At 33.2% G+C, this 23,300-nt stretch overlaps 2 protein-coding genes across 2 annotated transcripts; one reads left to right on the forward strand and one right to left on the reverse strand.

Annotated features, from left to right (window-relative positions):
* The first annotated feature begins 13,056 nt into the window (after positions 1 to 13,056).
* On the forward strand, positions 13,057 to 16,559 carry LOC111393438 (stem-specific protein TSJT1-like). Its single transcript, XM_023018972.1, has 5 exons — positions 13,057 to 13,406; positions 15,276 to 15,516; positions 15,602 to 15,722; positions 15,869 to 15,978; positions 16,202 to 16,559. The coding sequence occupies exons 1-5, from the start codon at positions 13,204 to 13,206 to the stop codon at positions 16,235 to 16,237; spliced, it is 711 nt and encodes a 236-aa protein (XP_022874740.1). The 5' UTR covers positions 13,057 to 13,203; the 3' UTR covers positions 16,238 to 16,559.
* A 4,557-nt stretch (positions 16,560 to 21,116) lies between these two features.
* On the reverse strand, positions 21,117 to 22,118 carry LOC111392962. The gene is made up of 3 exons (XM_023018374.1): positions 21,835 to 22,118; positions 21,443 to 21,761; positions 21,117 to 21,266 (listed from the first exon to the last, which is right to left on the reverse strand). The coding sequence occupies exons 1-3, from the start codon at positions 22,116 to 22,118 to the stop codon at positions 21,117 to 21,119; spliced, it is 753 nt and encodes a 250-aa protein (XP_022874142.1).
* Between the last annotated feature and the right edge of the window lie 1,182 nt (positions 22,119 to 23,300).

Consider the following 23,300-nt stretch of genomic DNA (forward strand, 5'->3'; position numbering starts at 1 on the left):
TTATTTTAAACTTTTTTTTTTCTCTGTTTGGTTGTTTTCTCTTTTCCTATATGATATGAGATATTATTCTTCTACTTAACAAGGCCTATCAATGGGCCTAACGACAGTAGAGATAATGCTCCGTCAGCCCAAGAAAATCCATCAAATATGGGAGAATTTACACCAATAGCACTAGATAAGAGTGAATACGGTTTAGTTTGGCGGTTTAAGACAAAATTTCAAACCAAACCATTTAAAACAGTTTGAAATTTTTCCAAATCAAACCAAAACCACTTTGATTACTAAACTAAACAAATCCAAATCATTTATCATTTTTTTCTGTTTGGTTATGTTTAAAACTGCGGTTTAATAAAGAAAAAATTAATCTATATCAAATAAGTTAAATAATAAATATTATTCTAAAATTTCATGTTAAAACATAAATTGTATTATTAAAAAATTGCAAATCAAAGTTATATAACTATAATTATTATAATGCAACAACATGATATAAATATTTTAAACTCTTAATCGCTACTAATGGCGTCCATTTGCAAATGTAATACATGATTCATTTTCTTAATAAATATTAAATATAGTACATGAATTCATTGATTATAGTTAAATAATATAAAATGATTAATAAAAGAAAATGAACAAAAAAAAATCAAATACAAAACAACAACATAACTACCAATAAAAATATAAAAATCAAACCTTTTTTTTTTTTTTAGGTGAATCATTCAAAGCTTATACTTCATCTAAATATTGGCAATTTATTTTAAAGAAGCCCGAAAATCATTAGAACAACCAAGCTACTTCGTAAGCGGTTTGGTTCGGTTCAAAACCAAAATTTTGACGGAACCACGTGCAACCAAGCCAATGGTTTCTGGAAAACGATTTCGGTTCGATTTTACGGTTTAGCACCTTCGTTGTTCAGCTCTAACACTAGATGGGCAAAAAAATGGATTAGATACTCTCTTTTCTTTTCTTTTTTCTTTTTTTATTGGGTTAAGGTAACTATATTTTACTCTAGTGTCAATCTAGTAACGATACTTCAATTTTTTTTTACGGTTAACTATAATGTAATTTAATTTTAAATCAGATAACTCCGTTCAATTTCATCACCGATACACGAATTAGGGTGATGGAAATTTTTTATCTATGAAATAATGAAGCATTTCACGTATTTCACTGAAATTGTACATATTTCATATAAGTAGCTAATAATTAGGCAGATGGAAATTTTTTATCGATTGTCGCATTATCGATTTCTGTCAAGAGAATTGGACAAAGTATAGTTACTTGATTAAAATCATATTAAAGTATGGTTATTCGACTAAACAAAAATGAACTACAGTTATTTAAAATGAGGCGATACATAAAAGACTAGTAATATAATTAACAACTTAACTTTACTTCAATCCTGTAACGCAATATGCATCATGCTACTGAACCATGGCGAAACAACTAGGTATTGTGTTAACGTAGCAATATGAGCGATTGTGTCCTAGGGCATGTTAGGCGTGACTTTTGCTTTTACTTTTTGTAGAAGAGCTTTTGGAGAAAACTATATATATTTTGTTTGAAGACTAATTTTTCAAAAAGTTTCTTGTTTTGAAAGTGCTTTTTTAAAAAGTCGCATTGCACCAATTTCCTCTAAAAGCTCTTTTAATTAAAAGAAATACTTTTATAAAATTATTCAAACAAGTTCGAAAACAATTTTTGAATCTTAAAAACGCTCTTTAACTTTTCCAAAATCATGACTAATGAACCCTTAGTAGAAGCAAACTATTCATTGACAATTTTAAGGAGGACAGAATACTAGTTTATGGTTAAAGCGGCAAATTAGGGGACAAACGTGAGAGACAAATGTTTAGTCCAATTGCTTAAGACAATTAGTCATTCTTCATTCACCCTGAAGTGACAACCAAAAAACCTTAAAATTTCATATGCTGAAGAGAATACAGATTATGAACTGCTGGCCTTGATTCCGCAAACAAAACATGAAAACAAAAGTGATGAAAAAAATTCCCTCTTTTCTTGTTGCTTTGAAGTGATAAAATTGATTGTTAGAAAGAAAATAAAATTAGTAATACTCTCAAAGTACTCGTGAGGAGACGTCTTATTATTATTATTATTTTTTTTTATGACGGGGAACCTACAGTCGCTACTCTTCGGATGTACGCTGGGTAAACCCTCGGACTGACGCGATAGTCTGCAAATCACGCTAGCCAGGTAAACAGCATTAGGCAAACCCGATACGACAGACTCGACCAAGAAAGTGTTGGTAGAGGAAATCGAACTCGTGATCAAAGACTTCCGCGCTCACCCACTCCAACAACTCGGCCACCCCATGAGGGGCGGAGACGTCTTATTATCACTTCTACTTTGCCTGAATTCAATCATGTGGAGGTTCTTGAGTCTATAAGTATGAGTAAAAATTTTAAGGTACTTCGAATCGTCTAAAACTGAGCATTGTTATTACATAAGCAACAAAATTTGTGGCGGGTTTTTGTCATAAAATTTCTTGTAAATTTTTATATATTTACTTGAGCAACAATGAATAAAAAAAAATGATTTTCCATCACAAAAAAAAAAAAATTAAAGAAAGTCGGTCTAGAAGCTAGTGTTTTGACCTTTTAAGATTCTGTTACTTTTAACTTAACAACATATCAATTATTTTAAAGACTCGGGGTTAAAAGTGTTCCACTCAAATGAGTTGTGACTTGTAAGCTATGTCCTATAAATAAATATTGAAGTATTTTTCTAAAAACTTTAGGTAAAAAAAATTAAATGTAACTGTCACAAGCAATTGGACAAGATAAAAGTGACTCACCAACTAAAATTGCCCACTTATTATTTCTTAGTATGGATTGAGTCATATCTTACTAATTTTGCAAATTAGCAATGATAAAATAAATGAAAAGTAATTACAATTTGAAGTAATGGACATATGAATTAATTTTTTAGCCTTTATGGATGTGGATAGGTGAATATCCCAATGGTCCCCCTCCAACAAGCATGGGATAAGCACTAAAAATAATCCTATAGAGTTTCATCATACTTTTGTGGGTATTTTAAATTAAAAGCTTGAAAATTTTTCAGGTAAAATAAATAGTGTGGAAGCATGTGTTTTATTGATAGCTTGCTTTGTAAAGTGTAATATATATATAGATGTCAAGTTTCGAAACAAATCATGTTGTGAGTCAATCAAAGTAAAAATCGAGCTGTGAGAAACCTAACTATCTTGACTATGTTTTGTGCAAGTGAGCCCACAAGAACCTTTGAATTACTTTTCTTAACAATATTTTATTTACAAATCATTTTTATAGATAAATTACTTATTTGTTAATTTCATGATTCATTTATTACATTTGACAAGATTTTAATTTCATATTGGAGTTTCACTAAATTAAGGTATTATGAATGCTAAGAATCTTATCTTACATGTCAAGATTAAAGTTTCAAAATGATAAGATCGTCCTATTAAATAATATTTTTCTTTGTATCCCTAAGTCATTTTCAATCTTGGAAGGACCCCAAGGTCAATGGAAATGGGAAGAGAATGGGGCTCACATTTGCCTTAAAAGGGATTGCCATTGGAATTTGATAGATAGTGTCTTTATCATGGGTGCTATGGTGCTAGTGCTTTTATTTAAGCCCCTACAACTTTGGTGAAAATGATTTCATACCATAAAAATTAGAGAAATTTGCAAAAAAAGGCTTCTATTTAGAATGTATTTACATTTTGCATGACACCACTGTTATTTGTAAGAAAAATGTTACACCTCTGACCAAACCACTTCAGAACAACAGTCACACAATTCCTCAAAGTGACACGTGTCCATCCAATGTGGTTTTGAAGTGATGTCCACTCCTGACGACCTCAACATGATTAGTGGTGACAATGGGCCAAGCCGGCTTAACCTCACTAGCTTGGCTCGCGCTCGTGACAAGTCGAGCTCGTGGCTCGTTGTGCGAGCTTGGGCTCAGCTCGTTGATTTTGGGCGAGCTCGTCATCTTTTCCCTTTTTTTTTTAAATAGAGAAAAACACAAATAATGCAATGAAAACACTTTTTAAAAAATAAAATAAAAAGTGTTAAAAAAATACAAATAATTTAATGAAGACACTTTTTTCTTTTTTCTTTTTTATTTATATCATATTGTAATATTTTTTATAAAGTATAAAATATTTATATAATGAAGACGAATTATTTTTTGAAATACATTTACAAAATATATTTTTTTTATTTCCTTTTAAAGTAGATAGAATGTAAACCCTCATCTTTTATCCAGGCTTGGGACCGATTACATCAATTTTAAGTAGACAGAGTTAAAAATTGTATACGAACAACTTGTTGTAACGTGTACAATTTTTAAAAAAAATTAAATTTAACGATTAAAAAATAAGGAAATTTTAATTAATATAATTAAATCAAATATCACTTACCTAACGATATGCAATTTCAGCATATTTATCATGAAGTCGAAAATGAGCGTCCGGTCAATTCTTCACGCACATTAATGCTTTCAAAACATCTTCTTTCAATTGGCTCCTGACATCGGTTAAAACCCTTTTACCTGCACTAAAAGCAGACTTCGAATCAACAGTGCTAATCAAAGGTGTCAGCAGATCTTTCGCAATTGCAGAAACAATTGGCCAACATCTTTCATACTTTCGCTAGAATTTAATTACTTCTTCTGAATTTTTTTTAATTTTTATGTCTATTGGCATATTATGATTGAAGTAATCAATTAATTCGGCAGGCATCGTATTTTGAGTTGCAACCGATGTTTGATAAGATGCAAATGTAGACGACATGACACTAGATGAACACATTGCAGTTGCATCATATCTAAATGTTTTAATACCTTGAAATAAATTCATTATTTCGGCATCATCTTATTCAATTTCAGTCGAAAGAGTAGGTGCAGAGAATACCCGACTAACATTTGCACCCATTCTTTCCGTATATAAATCATACATTCCACATAATGTTTGCTCTAAATTCTTATAGATGATAGGTGTATCAAATATTAAAGTTTTATTGATTCGATCAATTACGTATTTAGTTCCTGAAATATTATATCGGGAGTCCATTGCGCATGTTAAAGGAAATAACATTGGCAGTTCTTCTCAATATTTTCTAAACTTTAATTTCATAGCAATTATAATTTCACTAAAAGTAGAATCATTTTTATATTTATGAAATGTTCTTGCAATTATATAAAGACGTTCAAGTACCATACAGTTTGTGGGATAATAAACGCCGGATAAAATCTTTGTGGTCTCATAAAAATATGTCAAAAAATCGTTTAACTTTCAAAACTAAAACCCAATCGAATTCATTCAACATACCATCGTCATCACTTCTAACGTGTCTATTGTTATAAAAGTCAGTTATTAAATGTTTGAAACCTTTACATGACTTTAATAGCAAGTAAGTAGAGTTCCATCTATGGCCTACGTCGTCAACAAATGTTTTAACAGTCGTCACCCCTAGTTTGGCACAAAATTTTTCAAATGCTTGTTTTCTACTATGAGATATCGTAATATATACTAATGCATTCCTAATCATTTGAAATTCATCATTTATATATTTTAAGCCATTTTGCACAATTAAATTCAAAATATAACATACACAACGAATATGAAATAAATACCCACCAAAATCATGTTGAAGTATCCTACACAATTTATCGACGACTACTTTATTAACACTAGCATTATCAAAAGTAAAAGACCGAATTTTAGTCTCGCGATTATATTCTCTAATAATACTGATAATAGCATTATATATATTATTAGCATTGTGAGAAAATTCAATAATTCTAAAAGCAATAATTTTTTTATGTATGCACCAAAATGGATCTATATAGTGTGCGGTTGCAGCTATATATACTCTTTTATTAACCTCTTCCCATATATTAAAAGTTAAAGATATAACATTCCCATATTGTTGCAAATCCACAATTATTTGTTGTTTTGAATCATTGAAATAATGTATTGTATCGGCACGAATAGTGTTTCGACTTACCTCAAAGTACCTTGGTTGCAGATATTCTTTCACGAACGAGACGAAGTGTTGGTTGTCGGCACTAGCCAGAGGCAAATCAATGACGACAACAAATTTCACCATTCCGGTTCGAGTATTGTCCTCCGAATACACCCACGTGGATAGGGATGAAATTGTTGAACCGGCGCCTGGACTGTCAAATTGCAGTTATGTTTGACCAGTTGAAAGAAGTCCATGTCTGGCCGCACATACTTTGTAGTGGCGATTGAGATGGGTGGTACCAATTCCTTTTTGTCATACCAATCTTTATTAGCAATATTTACATACTATTTTAGATTATGTAAGGCCATCGACGACTTTTTTCGTTGAAATCAACTTAAAGCGATTTCAACATTTTGCTTATTTTTTTACCTTTCACTTTCCCCTCGCATATGGGATGTTTAATTGGGCATCTTCGTCCCCATGTTCCGTTTCGAGAACGTTAATATCATCCAAATCAATTGGATTGTGGCTTCTCTGATCATGAATGTGAATATCTTCTGGTATGGGTACGGCATCCTAGGCGATACGGGATGTGGGCCACAGGAGCTTATTCGTCAATTTCCAAATGAGTTTATTCGATATGGGATGTGGACCACATGGCGAATCGTCTAGGATGCTGCAATGGTCAATTTCCCTGCCACAAAGTCGATGAGCGGGTCGGCCCTTTTGATATCCTTAAACATGACACGCTGCAAGGTAAAGAGTAGATCCACTGAAATAACCGAAGTGTCCCTCAACTCCGAAGCGTTGGGCATTCCGAGGTACCCCCTTAACAAAATCTCTCCATCGCCATTGTCAGAAAGATATCTGTCAGGATCCCCTCTGCCTCCAAGGATCAATTGATGTGACGTCTCCATAGATCTAGTTGATGTGACATATCGACTTTATGTCAACTCAACTCAGCAGAACTAATTGCCCGCCCCACTTTAGATGCGGCTGATTGATGCCTATGAGCGGATGCCTACACTGTTAGATGTATACACGTGTCCCACATCCAACGGTGCTCTACGTCTATAAATATCCAAGGCTTGGCAATAGACAAAGGTAATAAAACTCACACAACTTAGCTCTCCATACTAAGAAACATATATTCTCCTTCTCACTCTCTTACACAACTTGAGCACTGTTCCGATCACCCAACGCTGACTTGACCGTTGGAGTGTATGCGGCTGCCACCACCACCACTATCGCTGGTTCCGGCCGTGTGCTTCTGACCGTGCGTTGTTGTGCACAGAAAGGATTACGTGGAGAAGCTATCCATTGGCCATGTGGAGGATCCAATTCTCGATACCGATGCAAGTAGCTTAACAAACAAAATACCCTTAATTAGAAATAACAAATCACAACTACATTTTATATTCTTTAACACTTTACATGCCATGTGTTTAACTCCTATTATTATTATTATTTTTTAAATTAATTACTACAAGCTTCAGATAGTTTATTAATTTTTTTTCCTTAAAAGATGGTCTTCATTTGTTGTGAGGTTTACAAAATGTTTGCTCTCTTATTTTTTAAATTACAGAGCGAAAACGAAAATCTATGAAAAAGACAAACCTTGAAAAAATAATAAATTAAAAACGTGTTGGAAAATATAGCAAAAACTTAATTTGAATTTTTTCCAACATTATTAAGTGGACATATGTAAATTATTAATTTTTACCATTCTTATATAAGTTTATTCATGGTAATTTATATTTAATGAGTAAAAATAACAAAAAATTAAAATAAAATGCTTTAAATCAACCAAGATGATTCATAGCTACTTCCTTTCGCGGCACTAGGCTTTCAACTCGGTCAATACTCCCTTTTGTTCCACCTAGGATAGTCTAGAAGACTTGTAGAGAGATTGATATGAAACACATGCCCAATTAACAAATGTAAAGCCCCCTACAAATAAAGAGGCTGGTGGGGAGTGATTTTGAGAATTGATTTTTTAATCGTTAGAAGAAAAGTGAGATCCACCCGTGAGAGAAGAAGTCAAATATAACGGCTGAAATAGTGAAATAACGGTCAAAAAAATCAATTTTTTGGGTGAAAAAATCGGGCCCAAACAGGCCCAAAATAAAAAAGGGAAAGACATTAGACATCGATGCATGCCTCTAATAGTTTAAACATATTCCACCCAAGAAAATGCAATATGATATTCATGAAAGAAGAGTTTCGATTGAAAAAGGTTGAGCATATATATTTGATAAAATGATCAATGCTTTCATTTTTGCTATACGCTGCAGGCTAGATTTTTTACTTAAAAGTCTTTGCCTTAATCTATTCTCTTTCGCTAGCTAGATTTTTGCAGGAAGAATTGATCACTTTTTCTTGATATTCTCTTCCTAAAGTATGCAATAGCTAATTTGAAATGCGTCATTTTTTCGTGGAGCTACCATACCTAAAATAAGTCAAAAAAACCTATTTTGAGCACGTTCATGTTCCTCTCTTACATTTTTGTTCAAGCTAGCAACATGAACTGTGGATTAATCAGGGATAAAGAGAAAGGGTTCAACCAATAATTGGCCTCTGCAATCATCTCTCTCTTCATCTAATCGCTCATGAAGGTGGGGAAAAATCAATCTATGGAGTTTTGAAGCTTAAAATAATTTGTTTATTTATTTTAATTTGATGTTATATCATCGTACCATTTTGCAGTTTAACAATTTTTCAAGAATTCATACACGTTTCTTCACAAGAAAAATTTAAGAATAGAAGACAAGTATATACCGTTAATAAAAATATAAAGAAGACAAATATAATACCGTCAATAAAATATAGAAATTTTTGTAAAAATGAAAATTAAAAAATGGAAAATCAATAGTGTAATCGAGATACTTGAATTAAAAAAAAAATTAAATTAAGAAAAAGATAACTCTAAGCGATAGGAAAAGATAGTTCTGGATTATAAAGTAATATAAATTAAAATTATAAAAAATTTCTAAAATATGTATATATAATGGAAAATTTGTAAAATTTTATATTTTTTTCCTACAAAATGTGTTTGTTGTTACCAAAACGTATAGTAGACATGCAAAAGGTAAATTTACAAAATAGAGTATGTAAATTGTAAATATATTTATACCTTCAATGCAGGTTGTATTTTGTACCATAAAATTTAAGAGAACCTTTTTCTTTGGTGACCCCTTAAAAATGTATATTGACCTATTTGGTACAGAATAATTTGAAATGAACTTCTAAAATCAATATCTTAACAAGAATAATTCTACTTCATATCTCTCGAATTTATTTGTAAAATATATGTTAAAATGGTTTTTAGTTGAGTTAAAATTCATACAAAATTGGTATTGTTTTTACTAACAAAAAAGAAAATTGTGATATAAAGCAAAATAAAATTGTAAACCTTTCTTTAATTTATACCAAAGCTTCACGAAAGATGTCTATAAATTAATTATCGAAAATTTTAGGAATAAAGCTTCTCTATTGATATCGAGCAATTACTAAGCATATTGAATATTCCCGTACATAGCTAAATTGAATAACATAAAAAATTAAAATTCATATATACCAACTTGAAAAAGAGATGATGACAAAATATAAATAAATAACAGAGAAAGGCAAAATTTTGACTGGCACCAAAACCTGGGGCCATTGGCAAACTAATATATGGTGGGTGTTAACATCACCAACTTGAAAAGTATAAATATTTTTTTTTTTGTCCTTTTTCAATAATTTAATATAATATAATTCATTTCCTTATTAGCCACACTCATTATACTTTAGTAAGAATTGGATACCTATCACTTTGAAGAAAGCAACATTTTTTTTTTGGTAAATAAATATTTATTTATATTAGAAGTAAATGAACCTAATGAATAATGGGGAAAAAAAATGATGTAATCAATTTTTAATTTATCGGGAACAAAATTTAGTCATCGCTATATATCATGACAATTGAACCAGTATAAATAATATTGTCATTGATAATTTTATGTTTTGTTAAAAAGGATAAATGAATCATAGATGAAATTGAGAATTATCTATTGTCAACAATTATTTAATGATTTTATATGCGTAAGGGTCAACATGACCTATTTATTGATAATTGTATTGAATCGAAAATAGTAGATTTTTCTAGACACGCAAGCAAACAATTCCAATGATATAATAGAATCAAAAATATTAAATCTAAATAATACTAGTTAAGTTTTAACTGGAAATATATCGAACGATTGATATAGCCATAGTCCAATTTTTTAAGAAAATTTCGAGAAAAATATCCGTTGTTATTTATGTTGAAAAATAGTCGAACTTAGCCCCTGTTTGTCATTCATTATTTTGAAAATTAAAGAGTTTTGAATGGTAATTTTTGGAGAATTTATAGTTAAAAAGTAAAGAAACTTTATTGGTTTGTATGTAGAATATTTTATTGTGCAAACGTGTGGAGAAGAATAATATGAATCAAGCTACTTGTACATTGTGCTTTACATCATCTTTGATATTGTGTCACGTGTTGTCACATGATTGAATAGTTTTTGAATTCAACACACTTTCCCGATAATTTGAATTTGCATACAATGTCAATGTCAAACACTATGTACAAAATGTAATGTACAATGAGATTTATTCGAATAATATTGAAGTAAATAATTTAAAATTTTAAATATGGAATCATGTAACAGAGTCATATTCAAATTGTTTGAAATAAAATAATTTAAAAATATCAGAAGCATCGGATGAACGAGGTAGAGAATAAATTCATGTTGGACCAGATGGCACTAAATCACGTGAATTTATTCTTAATTATCCAAATTTATGGAGAATAAATCAAGTGTTAATTAATTGTAAATTTATAGTACACGAACTTGGATTTTAATAGTTGTTATTAGCACACAGAAATCTTGGGTTCGGTCCATCCATAGTTTTGTATGTTGGAAAGGCGGCTATGATTTTTCACGGACAAAACTTGTTCAATTTGTCGATTATTTGTTTGCAATAAAGCTATCGAATTTTAAAAAGTTAAAAATTACTATTGCGATTAAGAGCTTGTTTGGTGGAGATTTGGTTAACTGATTTTTTGACCGTTAAAATAAAATGGGTCCTACTTATGAGAGAAGAATTCAAAAATGAAGGTTGAAATAATAAAATAACGGTAAAAAAATTAATTTTAATTGATTTAAAATCTGTAACAAATAAGCATTGAGATATTGCTTTTGAGTGTTGATAATTTTTTTAAAAGTATTTTATCGAATCAGAAGAGTTTTTGAATGAACATCACCCAGAGTGACTAAGTGACTTCTTTAAAATGCTTTTTCTAATATATTTTCTAAAATGAAGACCCAAAATAAAAAATGGAATTATGTCTAGATTAGCCTCGAGTTGAGCGCATGGAGCCCTAATAGAAACAAAGGCGATGTACCAAAAGTTGTTGTGGTAGAATGTCGAAGCGATATGCTCTCGTCTTGGATAACATCTTCCATGACGTTGCTTTGTCCCAAAGATCTTTCGTACAAGATCGTTTATACATCTAATTGATTTGACAGTTCTACAGTAGACATTTTTGGATCAACTTTTCATGTGGTAGCCCTAAAAACGTAAGGTAGCCATGTTTCAGTTTATTTAAGGTTGCATCTAGTCGAGAATAGTTGGATTCGACGCCTATAAAGTTAACCTATGAGCCATTAAGATGAAGCCGTACATTGCACATCCAATAATGTCCACTTCTTCCCTTCCATCATAAAAACTCAACATTTGGTGCCATCAATTCTACACCACCTCGGAACCTTATATACTCCATGCTAATATCACCTTCTCCCGCACCCATCATTGATCTCTCTGTCATCTGACAAACATGAAACATCCACGCCAACAACTTGGCACAATCTTTTTCATCTTCATTTTAAAGACGCCACACTGGATAACTCCCTCATCCGTCCCAGCATTCGCCTAATTACCTCAAGTGCGTGACACGTCATCGACAGCCTCGGAAAATCCAAATATATCCTCCGAGTGGGACCCACCTATTCCACCCATAACGTTATCCTAACACGGGAATGATCGCCCATCTCTGGAGCCCAAGTCGACATGATTTGCCCACACTTTGAAAACGAAGGCCCGAACTTATTATTCAATTAGCAAGTTAGTCCTCAGTCTCCTTGCTCCTCAACTATAAATAAAGATAGTGTACTTTTTGGTTTGTACAACTCAAGTTGGACCTTATTATATGTATATCAAGTTTTACATAATGAATTATATAATGTCACATATCATTAAATCATTTATCAGTTTAAAATTTAATCCCTTGTATACCATTTTATATAAAAGCAGAACAATCCAATATGTTGTGCTCTACATAATCTCTCATGTTAAAATTTTTATTTAGTTCTCGTTTGGCCCCCATTCTCATTCTTATTCTTTTTTTTCTTTTATTTTCAATTGCACAATCTTTCATAAAATAATATTATACAGGAATAAAAAAATCAATTTTTTCAACCACACATTTTTCAAAAAAACACTATTCGAATTGGAAAGAATAGGGGTCAAACGAAGGCTTAATCTTTTCCCTTCACATTATTTTATTTAATCCCTTATATACTATTTTATATACAAGTAGCACAATTCAATATGTTTTATCCTACATTTCTCAATATCGTATCAAGTTGAGAAACAAAGAAAAATTTATAAAGTGTCTATATAAAGACCACATATTAATTTAATCGATTTTTAATAGTTTTACGGCCTATTTGGCATGATTAAGAAATCAAAAGTTACATCCGAAATAAAAAAAAAAAAAAGAAGAAGAAGAAGTTATTTTTGAATATATTTAGATAATTTTCTTGAAGTATTTTATTTGATTAGAATAATTTTTCGAAGAAATTAATTACCATAACATTTTTAGAAAGCTCTTTTACAGAAGGCAAAAGCTTGTCGAAAAGGACATAAGAATTATTGGTGCAACTATGACAAAAAATTGTTCTTTCTTATAAAGGTCAGTGCCGAGTTTGCTATTCGAGCAATAGTTTAGGATCAAATAGTAAACATTTTACCAAGACAATAGCTTAAATTTGATATTCAATGACCAATTTGCCCTCATGTTCTTTCTATAAATCCCAAACCCCCTTCTCCTCATTCCTTCCATTCCATTAGCCACTCTCTTCATTTCCAATAGTATATCCGCGTTTTGTGTGTGTGTTTTTTATATTTTGGAGAGAAGATGTTGGGAGTGTTTAGCAGCTCGATAGTTTCGCCGCCGGAAGAGCTGGTGGCGGCCGGAAGTAGGACGCCGTCGCCGAAGGTGACAGCGGCTAAGCTGATGTCCAGGTTCCTGGAGACGAACTCATCGGCGGTGTCCATGCAGATTGGCGATGATGTCCAGATGGCTTACACTCACTGCAACCAGTCGCCTTTACAGCCCAGGTATACTATACACGCTTTAAAAATTTGATTTTAAAATACTAAAAATAATTGGGGATGATACTGAACATTAAGTTTGGTGATACTGAACATTAAGTTTGGATTTATGGTGATCAAATATTGGGATGATCTGATGAGTTCATGCTTGCTGATGGTGCTTTATCTCAGTGAAGAAAGGAATTTTTAATTTTACGATCTTGAATTGTTTCATTTTTATTAGTAGTTTCAAATTTAAGATTAATTAAGGAATTTGAAAAGTATAAGGATGAAATTAACTTTTAGTACTAATTATAAACAGTCGAATCACGAAATTTATCCAAATTGTGAGTCGGTGAGACGAAAGAAAAGAAAAGAAAAGAAAAGGCATTTTCGTAATTTTCTCTGTTTTTGGATTTTATTCCATGATTCTGTAACTTTATATAGATATTGGTATCTGTATCAAATATGTATGTAATTTTCTCTGTTTTTGGATTTTATTCCATGATTCTGTCACTTTGTATAGATATTGGTATCTGTATCAAATATGTATGTATGTATGCGTGCATATATTTTATGTAATTTCTGGATTTTTACTTTACTCTGCATACTTCTCTATAGATCCACGTGTGACAGAGTCCATTTATAGCCCATTTGGCAAATTTATAAATGGTTTATAAGGTGGAATAGTGGCCCTAAAAGAGAGTGAGGATAACAATTAATAGTGATGAATAAATTAATGTTTGACTTTTGATTGAATTATAAACCATATATTTGTATCCAAACGATTAATTCATATGGGAAATATTTCTGTACTACACGAAGAGGCAAGAACCTATATATTTTTCCGAGCTTTAGATAATATGATTTTTCTTCGTTTCGGAGTTTAATCAAAGTTAATAATTGAAGAAGATCGAAACCTGGCAATTCTTGATCTTGCATTAGGAGCAAGGATTATTACTTGAAACCAAATTTTTTGTAAATTGCAAGTGAAGAGTCTGAAGACTGATATTGACCTGTATTGCCTAGCTTGATTAATTGATAAAAGTCATGAAATATATTATTAAAATTAATTGTTAATTTTGATGTAGATTTTTATCAACTTTTTAGTTAAATTAAATGGGTTAAATCCATCAATGATCACCCAACTTTGTACTTAATGTCACCATAGGCACCTAATTTTATTTTGTTTTATCATTGCTACCAAACTTTATACTTAACATCCATGGTCATCGAAGTTGATATTATTTCATCATAGCTGCCCAATTTCATACAACGTTACACTGTGGCCACCCAACTTTTGCATTATATATATAATACGAAGTTATCATTTTACCTCCTTTAAATTAGTGAAAAGGGTGAAAAGAAGTTGGGAGGTCATGGTAAAACGTTATATGGTGAAACATTATATGAAATTGTGTGGCAATGGTGAAACGTTATATGAAGTTGGGTAGCCATGAGGACACTAAGAGCCTGTTTGGAAGTGATTTTTTTCCCCCCAAAAAATTGATTTTTTTACCGTTATTTCATTATTCCAGCCGTCATATTTGACTTCTTCTCTCGTAGGTGGACCTCATTTTTTTCTAACGGTCAAAAAATCAATTCTCAAAATCACTCCCAAACAGATTCTTAAGTATAAAGTTGGGTGAAATTTGGTGGATTTAACCCTGAACTAGATAGGAGCTTAGCCTATGTTTGAAAGCTTCGTTCTTACCCTTCCAGGAATATTTAAATATACAATTGTCTTGTAAGGTGGGATGATTATTGACTTTCATCTCTAAATTTGATGGGCCAACATATGTTCTTGAACATATTTTAAATGGAGCTTCAGCTTTTAATTATTCGTGTGGTGAGAATTGACATTAATTTGAATGTAAATTGTATGACAAATGGCAGATCATTTGCAGTCAAGGACGACATGTTCTGCTTGTTTGAAGGAGCGCTCCACAACTTGGGGAGTCTGAAACAACAATACGGCCTTGCAAAGTCTGCCAACGAGGTACTTTTGGTGATTGAAGCCTACAAGGCACTTCGTGACAGGGCACCTTACCCTGCAAACCGAGTGGTTGGCCACCTCGAGGGGAGTTTCGCGTTCATGGTATTCGACAAGTCGACTTCCACTTTATTTGTGGCTACCGTGAGTATTCCCACCTACCGAAAGCCAAATTTTAATCTTTATTTAGTGGTCTTTACTGACAGTTAAGTTGGTGGTGGCGTGACAGGACCAATTCGGCAAAGTTCCTCTCTATTGGGGGATCACTGCTGATGGATATGTCGCATTTGCTGATGATGCTGATTTGCTAAAGGGTGCTTGTGGCAAGTCACTTGCTTCCTTCCCACAAGGTAATTTCCTAAAATAATAATTTTTCGATGAACAATATCAAAATAGAATAACGAGAATAGTTGATTGTGCCAACAATGATAAATTTGGGATTTTTCTCAATAACTAATTCTCTGTGTTAACATAATTGTGTTGGTTGATTTTTCAGGTTGCTTCTTTTCCACTTCAGACGGAGAACTTAGAAGCTATGAGAATCCCAAAAATAAGATCACCGCTGTTCCTGCTACCGAGGAAGAGATATGGGGAGCGAAGTTCATGGTAAGATGCTTTATTTTATTTTTTTTCTGTGGAATTATTGTTTCGAATCCTTCAAGGCTACTTATGGAATCTATGTGAACATAGACATTATTGAACATCATGAGGTGGATAAAACAACATTGTATTATTATGATCACGACGTTGGACGTAGACAAAACCACATAATTTTTTCCTTGTTTGGCCGATACTTTGTTGTCTGACAACTTGTGTGGATGATATTCAGGTGGAAGGGCAAGGCGTTTTGGCAGCCACAAAATAGAAGAAGGAATTATCTTTATTGAAAATGATAGAGCTCAAATTGGTGGGAAACGAAGGGAAAAATGAGTGGCATGTAAATGAATGGAGGAGATGTGCTTTGTGTCTTGTCAAGTATTAGAAATGAAAGAGGGAAGTTTGTATTGAGATATTCCTTATCTGCTTTCTTGTAACAGTGTTTAATCGTTGTATAGCCTCCTTTTAGTAGTGTAATAATGTTTGAATCGAAGTTTGAAACTGATCTTGTAACAGTGTTTAATCGTTGTATAACCTCTTCTTTTAGCAGTGTAATAATGTTTGAATCGAAGTTTGAAACTGATCTTGAACTGCGTTTTTATTCATATCGACTTATTGAGTGTGGCGAGAGAGGGAAATGGGTCGGAAAGAAAAAAAGTCTCGAGGTCAGGCATTGCGAGTCGCTCTCAATTGACGAGGAGTCACTTGTGGCTCACGTTCGAGTAGTGGTTTATTACCTTCTCAAACGGTAACACGTGTTGACACATAAAAATTCAGCCCAATTCGAACGGTCCAAGGAATGAAGCCCAATTGGAGGATCCCCAAATCAGATAGTCCAAAGAACGAAATCCAATCAAACAAATCAAGATGAAGGCCCAAATAGGGAGGTCCAACAATGCGGTAACGCCATCGCCCAAGTTTGCAAGTCGCCCAGAATCTGAGCGAATGGAGTGCCATACAGTCGCCCAGAGCTGTTACTCTATTCTCGCCCAAACCTTCAAGTCGCCCAAAGTCTTAACAAACATAAAGCGTTGTGGTTATCAAGACGTGCCGTTATCAAAGCAATTATTAAAGCAGCCCTATCACGTTCCACGATTCAAGGAATTCAATCGAAAGCGGTTGAACGACGAAGAGTAATGGCAGCAATTAAAAAAGGCAGTTTTCATGACAAGTTGGCCATTACGAGGAAAGTGGGCAGTTATAGGACGATCAAGCGGTTTTTAGGCGGTTGATCACAAAGAGATCGTCTATGAAGTATAAAAGGGAGAAAAAACATAGAGCAAAAGACCGAATCAAAAACTCTCGAACAGAGAACATGTAATTTTAATTTCTTTAACTTAGACTTAAACATTTTTCTTTCAATAACTCGTATGCTTGCCCCCCTTGGAGGCACGTTGTTTTTAATTTCCAATTGTAAAGTCATCGTCAATAAAAGAACACCTCTTTTTGGGACTTTGTCTCAAGAGGTTTGTCTCTTACACAATCGTTTGATCCCTTTTAATTGTTAGCGACTAACCCGCGCGAAACAACACGTTTACAAACATTACCCATAATGACCTAAAATTATACAAAAATGTTATTTATACATCACTTTTTTCTTTTTTACATCAATTTTCACACTTCCTCACAAAGATGGACTTCACGATTATTTTAATCGTTGACCCCACTCACTTGCATGTATGTGTGCTGTGAAAAAAGGTGTACTAGTAGAATGGTTGTAAATTATATAGTTCAATATTGCGTAGTAAAATTGTTCTCGTGTCATTTTCTTAATGGTTTATGAAATTAGTTTAGAGGATTATACCGTCTACCATCATAATTTTGTGTCTGAAAACTTGAATTACCATTTAAGGATGACTTGCATATCGATTAAAAGTATCTGTATACAAGGTAGAACTTTTAAAATACAACATAGTTTTGATATTTGAGTAATGCTTGGGGTACATAATGACGTCCATAATGCCCAAATGACACCCCCCCTATTGGAGGAAGCGCCACTTGGACATTATGGATATCATTATGGTGCCCATTATGTTCAAGTAGAATAATGCTTGATAGTTTCGTGGTGTTAAAAAAACAAATGTTTGTAATCTTATTAGTGGAACCATACGTATATTGACTCTTAGCATTGCACAAAAAGGAGACATGAAGTCATTCACATCCACAATCAAGGACGGACCCAAACTTTTTGTACTGTGGGGTCAGAAATTAAAATGTAATTTTTTAAAACAATATAATATTAATAAAAATAAGAAAATACACTATTATAATTGTAATCTACACATCTTGGTACTTTAAAAACTTTGTATAATTATATCATTATCTGTCAAATAGATTTTGATAATTGTATATTATTGTTTATCACCTCGTTGATAAATGCTGAGCCGATAATGAGTAAATCAAGCTGAATGTAGAAATTAAATAAATTGAAATAAAATTCAAATTCAATCTAAGAAGTAAATGAAATTCAAATTTAATTCCAAAGTAATTTAAATTACATTCAATCTTTAGCGATCCTAAATTTTTTTATGCCATACTCTATTTAAAATTTGCTAATAAAATGATGGAAATTATATTGAGAAATTTGTTGTGCAAAAATAATAAACGTTAATGAAATAATTAAAAAAATTTAAAAGAAAGACAAGTTAGACTTTTTTTTAGAGACGTACATTTGATGCATGTTTAACTAATTACGATATTCGTTTGGACCATTCGATATAACTACAATGTAGTTCTTGAAAAGAACTTCTAAGTGATATAGGTGATTTGTAGATTTGGCTAGAGTACGATTGTCGGCGAAATTTTAAAGTTAGCATATTATCGAAATTTTCGAAATATTAGTTTGGAATGGTCAATTTTGACACGTTGTAACTTTTCTTATAGTTGGCCGTTTCGTGCGCTATTAATAAGTGAAAAACTAAGCCATGAGCATTTCGAAATGGTATTAAAAATGTAATATTTCGACTTCGTTTGACATTCTGTAATGTATGTGTCAAAGTAAGTCGTGAAGTAAACGATTACAAGTTTTGGAAAAAAAAAATGTGACCCATGTAAGTCCATCCATGTCCAGAGTTTTGAGGGAGTACGGTGTCAAAATTAGTGAAACGGTGACATGGAGAATTAGCAAATATTGTAGGGAGTTATTACGAGCTTGTGTTTAAGAGGATATTTTTTTGCTTCGAAGCTTGAAAAAAAGGGTTCTTTGTTGGATGTTGACCCATGTCTAGACGGGCGATCCTTGAAAGAGGAATTTGGGGTATGGCAGAGAATGATTGTATATTCCCATTGTTGGAGTATAAAATAATGCTAGTTGGTCATGGCCTCCAAAACTCTAAGGGGTAGATTTTAACATTGGAAATGCATATTGTTTACATCTTTGTTCGATGGACAATGTTTCCACCAGCCAAACATCGATTTTGTGTTAAACATAAACAGTTAGGTCAACTTGACTAATCGAATTTATACCTGCAGAAGTCATCGTTGATATGAATTATAGTAACTAGATCTTTCCCTCCTCGTTCCTCATAAAATATTAGCCGTCAATAGGGCAAGTTAATAAAATAATATGGAGAGGGGAGGGGGACTTAGCCTTTATATAGGAAATTAGCAAGCCGTCCATTACGATTCAAACTCTAATTAGAGTTTACATATATTTCTGACCTATATACTTAAAATTACCACATCATATTAAATACAACTCGTAAGGTGTAAAATGTCTAATTGATCATTTAATAAATTTGGCCCAATTACAAATATCATAATGAGCCATACATCTAATTCGTAAAATAAATAATCAAATGTGAAGCCCATATTAGAAATATTCCAACAATTCACATCCACAATTTTGAAGGAGCAGAATGTCAAAATTAGTGAAACGGTGACGTGGAGGGCTAGGAAATATTGTAGGGAGTATTACGAGCTTGTGTTTGAGAGGATATTGTGTGCTTCGAAGCTTGAAAAAAAAAAAGGTTCTTTATTGGATGTTGACCTGTGTCTAGACGGGTGCTTCTTGAAAGGGAAATTTGAGGTTTGGTAGAGAATGATTATATATTCCCATTGCACATGCCATTGTTGAAGTAGAAAATAATGCTAGTTGGTCATGGCTTCTAAAACTCTTAGTAGTAGTTTTTAACATTAGAAATGCATATGTTTTTTTTTTATCGGTAAATGTAAATTTCATTGATCAAAATTTTATGTACAAGTAAATCAGGGCATACCTGGGCAAAACAAAGCCAATGTTACGTACAATTACTCTGGGCATACCTGGGTAAAACAAAAATAATGAAGTACAATAAAATCAATGACCCAGCACTAAGGACTCGAAATGAATCAAGACATCCGGATACAAGGAGAACATAACTTTATATACGTGTGTCTTGATTTGTCTCACAATACAATCCAAGTGAGGTGTAAAGTCTTCAAAAGTCTTCTTGTTCCGAGTTAACCAAATGTAGTAGACGGTACTAGCAAGTGCAATCCTTTTAGTCATGCTGTCCCACGTGTCTCTTTCTTTATCCACTTCAATAAACTAGCAAGTGTAGACATGGATCTTCTGATGCCGAGCCACTGTTTGATCCTCCCCCATAATGATGATGTGAAAGAACATTCAAAGAATAAGTGTCGGCTTGTTTATGCCATATGTCCACAAAGAACACAATTACGGTCAATCTCCAAATATTGAAATTTGTCTTTAGTTAGGAGTTTAGACTGAACCCCTAACCAAAGCAAAAATGAGTGCTTCGGTTTTATGCAAGATCTCCAAACATAGGCAGCCTAGATCTTCTTAGTACCTCTCGACTGGAAGTATTCATAAACATTTTTTGTGCAGAATTTTTCACCAGTTGACCAGGCCTTTAATCTATCCAATACTGCTTGAAATAACTCACTGTTCCATGTAGCCACAACATGCTAATTTGAGGTTGTTTCAACTGATCGAATCAGGTTGCTGCCTCCAACTGAACGGATAGCCGGGGCTGTCCTTGTATTCAAACTAGAGGGCTGTAGTAGTTTACAGCAATGTATCCCTAATTTTCAGCAGTTTTTTGAAGAGAGGAGAGTGATCTTTCCTTTGTAAAACATCGCAAATGCAAGTCCCTTTAAGGTAAAATTGGTTAACCCAACATATCCAAAGAATATCTTCTTCTTTTTTAATGAATATTCCAAAGAGATTTAACAAGTAAAGCTGAGTTCGAACTCTTCAAGTCCTTCAACTCAAGATCTCCTTCATCTTTTGAAAGGCAAACATCCCTCCAAGCCACCAAAGACTTCTTGGAACCCCAAAGAAATTTCCGCAAAGGCTAATAATTCTTAAAATAATTGTAGCCAAGATAGGGAAGATAGAAAGCTAAAAACATTCAACAACTTGAAGGACCACCCTATTAAGTTCCACATTGCCCACATAAGATAGAGAGGAGCAATTTCAAGCACCAATATAAGCTGTAATTTTTTCAAGGAATGGAGTATAACAGCTAACTTTGAATTTCTCCAAAGCAAGAGGGATATCCAAATAACGAAATGGCATAGTACCCTTTGGGAAATTAGTGAGTTCAAGGCTATCATCAAGCTCTTGCCCATGAATACCAACTGTATACAAGCTGGATGTTAAGATGTTCATCCTTAAACCCGATACAAGACTAAAGTTGGAAAGGCAATCCATTAAAATTTGCACCCACATAACATCTCCTCTTGCAAAGAGCATCAAGTCATCCGCAAAAGCTGAATGAGTGATCCTTAAGGGACCACATTTAGGGTCGTAATTGAAATCACTATCATTTGTGGCGGCCTTAACCATTCTTGAAAAATATTCAAGACAAAGCACAAACAAAAAGAGGGATAGAAGGTCATCTTGTCAGAGGCCTTTCCCACCTTTTGAAGAAGCCATGTAAACTCCCATTCGAAGCTATGGAATATGTTGGAGAAGTAACACACTCCATAACCCATTGTATAAATCTCAAGGGAAAATGAAACCCTTCAAGAACTCCTTTAAGGAAATCCCAACTCACTGAATCATAAGCCTTCTTTAGATCAATCTTAAGGAGGCGTCTAGGAGCAACCCTCTTCCTATTATATTGTCTCATGAGTTTTTGGACAAGATGGATACTTTCCGTCATACTTCTACCCTTGAGTAAAGTTGCTTGTGCATGATCCATGATGCTAACCAAAATAGGCCTCAATCTAAAAGTAAGGATTTTAGTAATCACTTTGTAGATAACATTACAATATAAGCCTATAATCCCCAACATTTAGAGTGTGACTAGACTTTGGCACCAAAGCAATGATTGTGCGATTGATTTCTTTGAGAATAGATCTTGATTAGAAGAATTCCTTGATGACCCCCGCAAAATCATCCTCAATAATTCCCCATGCTTTTTTAAAGAATCATGCCGTGTAACCATCCGGCCCGAGGGATTTATCATCTCCAATACTAAAGAGGGCTTTCTTGATCTCTTCACTAGAAACGTCCCGAATAAGTGAGTTGCCTTGTTCCAAAGATACCAAAGGCTGGTAACCAAAAACATCCTGCTCAATAAGCCGAACGGGGTAGCTTGTGCCAATCAATTTGGTGTAAAATTGGACAAATTCCCAAGCAACTTGATCTTGTGAAGTAGCATACATCCCATCCTCTTTGAGCATAGTAGCAATAAAGTTTCTTCTAGTGTTCCTTTTCACCACGGAATGAAAGAATTTAGTACACTTGTCACTTTGCTTAAGGAAAATACACTTTGCTTGTTGATAATAAAAGATCCGTTCCGTTTCACATAATCTCATAGCTTTTTTCCTCAAATTTGCCACCATAAATTGGTGGTGCACGTTTGTGGCCCAATCATGAAGCTTTAGCCTCCAATTCTCTTTTTGCTTCATTTGTTCTAGTAGAAATGTGCCCAAAGTATAAGCATTGAGCTCATTCAATGCTTCTTTTAATTTATGCAACCTCTTGGAAAACACAAATTGCTTTGTCCCCTTCACTTCAAAATTCTAGCTTCCTAGAACAAGTCCATGGAAGTCCTCATGATTTATTTACATGTTGAAAATTTTGAATGGTTTCCTCAAGATCATAAATGGACACAATGCAAGGAGAATGGTTGAAAAGGCATCCGAAAGGTAAAAAATCCGCAATTCCATGTGCACCATTTTGTATCCAAATGTCATTTACCATAGCCCTACCAATTTTGCTCCAAACTGAATTGTTAGTCCATGTATAGAAACAACCAATGGAGCGCACATCTGTAAGACCGACATAAAGGCAATAATTAGCAAAATCTTTAATTTCATAAGGTGTTAACTCTGCGCCATTGCTTTTCTCATCAAATTGAAGTATATTGTTGAAATCA

This window comes from Olea europaea, chromosome 4 (assembly GCF_002742605.1).
Source record: "Olea europaea var. sylvestris chromosome 4, O_europaea_v1, whole genome shotgun sequence".
In the NCBI taxonomy this organism is placed as follows: domain Eukaryota; kingdom Viridiplantae; phylum Streptophyta; class Magnoliopsida; order Lamiales; family Oleaceae; genus Olea; species Olea europaea.

Excerpts from the sequence above, each read along its gene's own strand:
- LOC111392962 (XM_023018374.1), bottom strand. The coding sequence starts at position 22,118 with ATGGATCATGCACAAGCAACTTTACTCAAGGGTAGAAGTATGACGGAA. Across the intron at positions 21,762-21,834 it reads TTACATGGCTTCTTCAAAAG|AATGGTTAAGGCCGCCACAA; the intron begins GTGGGAAAGGCC and ends ATATTTTTCAAG. Across the intron at positions 21,267-21,442 it reads TTGCTTTGGAGAAATTCAAA|CCTTTGCGGAAATTTCTTTG; the intron begins GTTAGCTGTTAT and ends AAGAATTATTAG.
- LOC111393438 (XM_023018972.1), top strand. The coding sequence starts at position 13,204 with ATGTTGGGAGTGTTTAGCAGCTCGATAGTTTCGCCGCCGGAAGAGCTG. Across the intron at positions 15,517-15,601 it reads CCACTTTATTTGTGGCTACC|GACCAATTCGGCAAAGTTCC; the intron begins GTGAGTATTCCC and ends GTGGCGTGACAG. Across the intron at positions 15,723-15,868 it reads ACTTGCTTCCTTCCCACAAG|GTTGCTTCTTTTCCACTTCA; the intron begins GTAATTTCCTAA and ends TTGATTTTTCAG.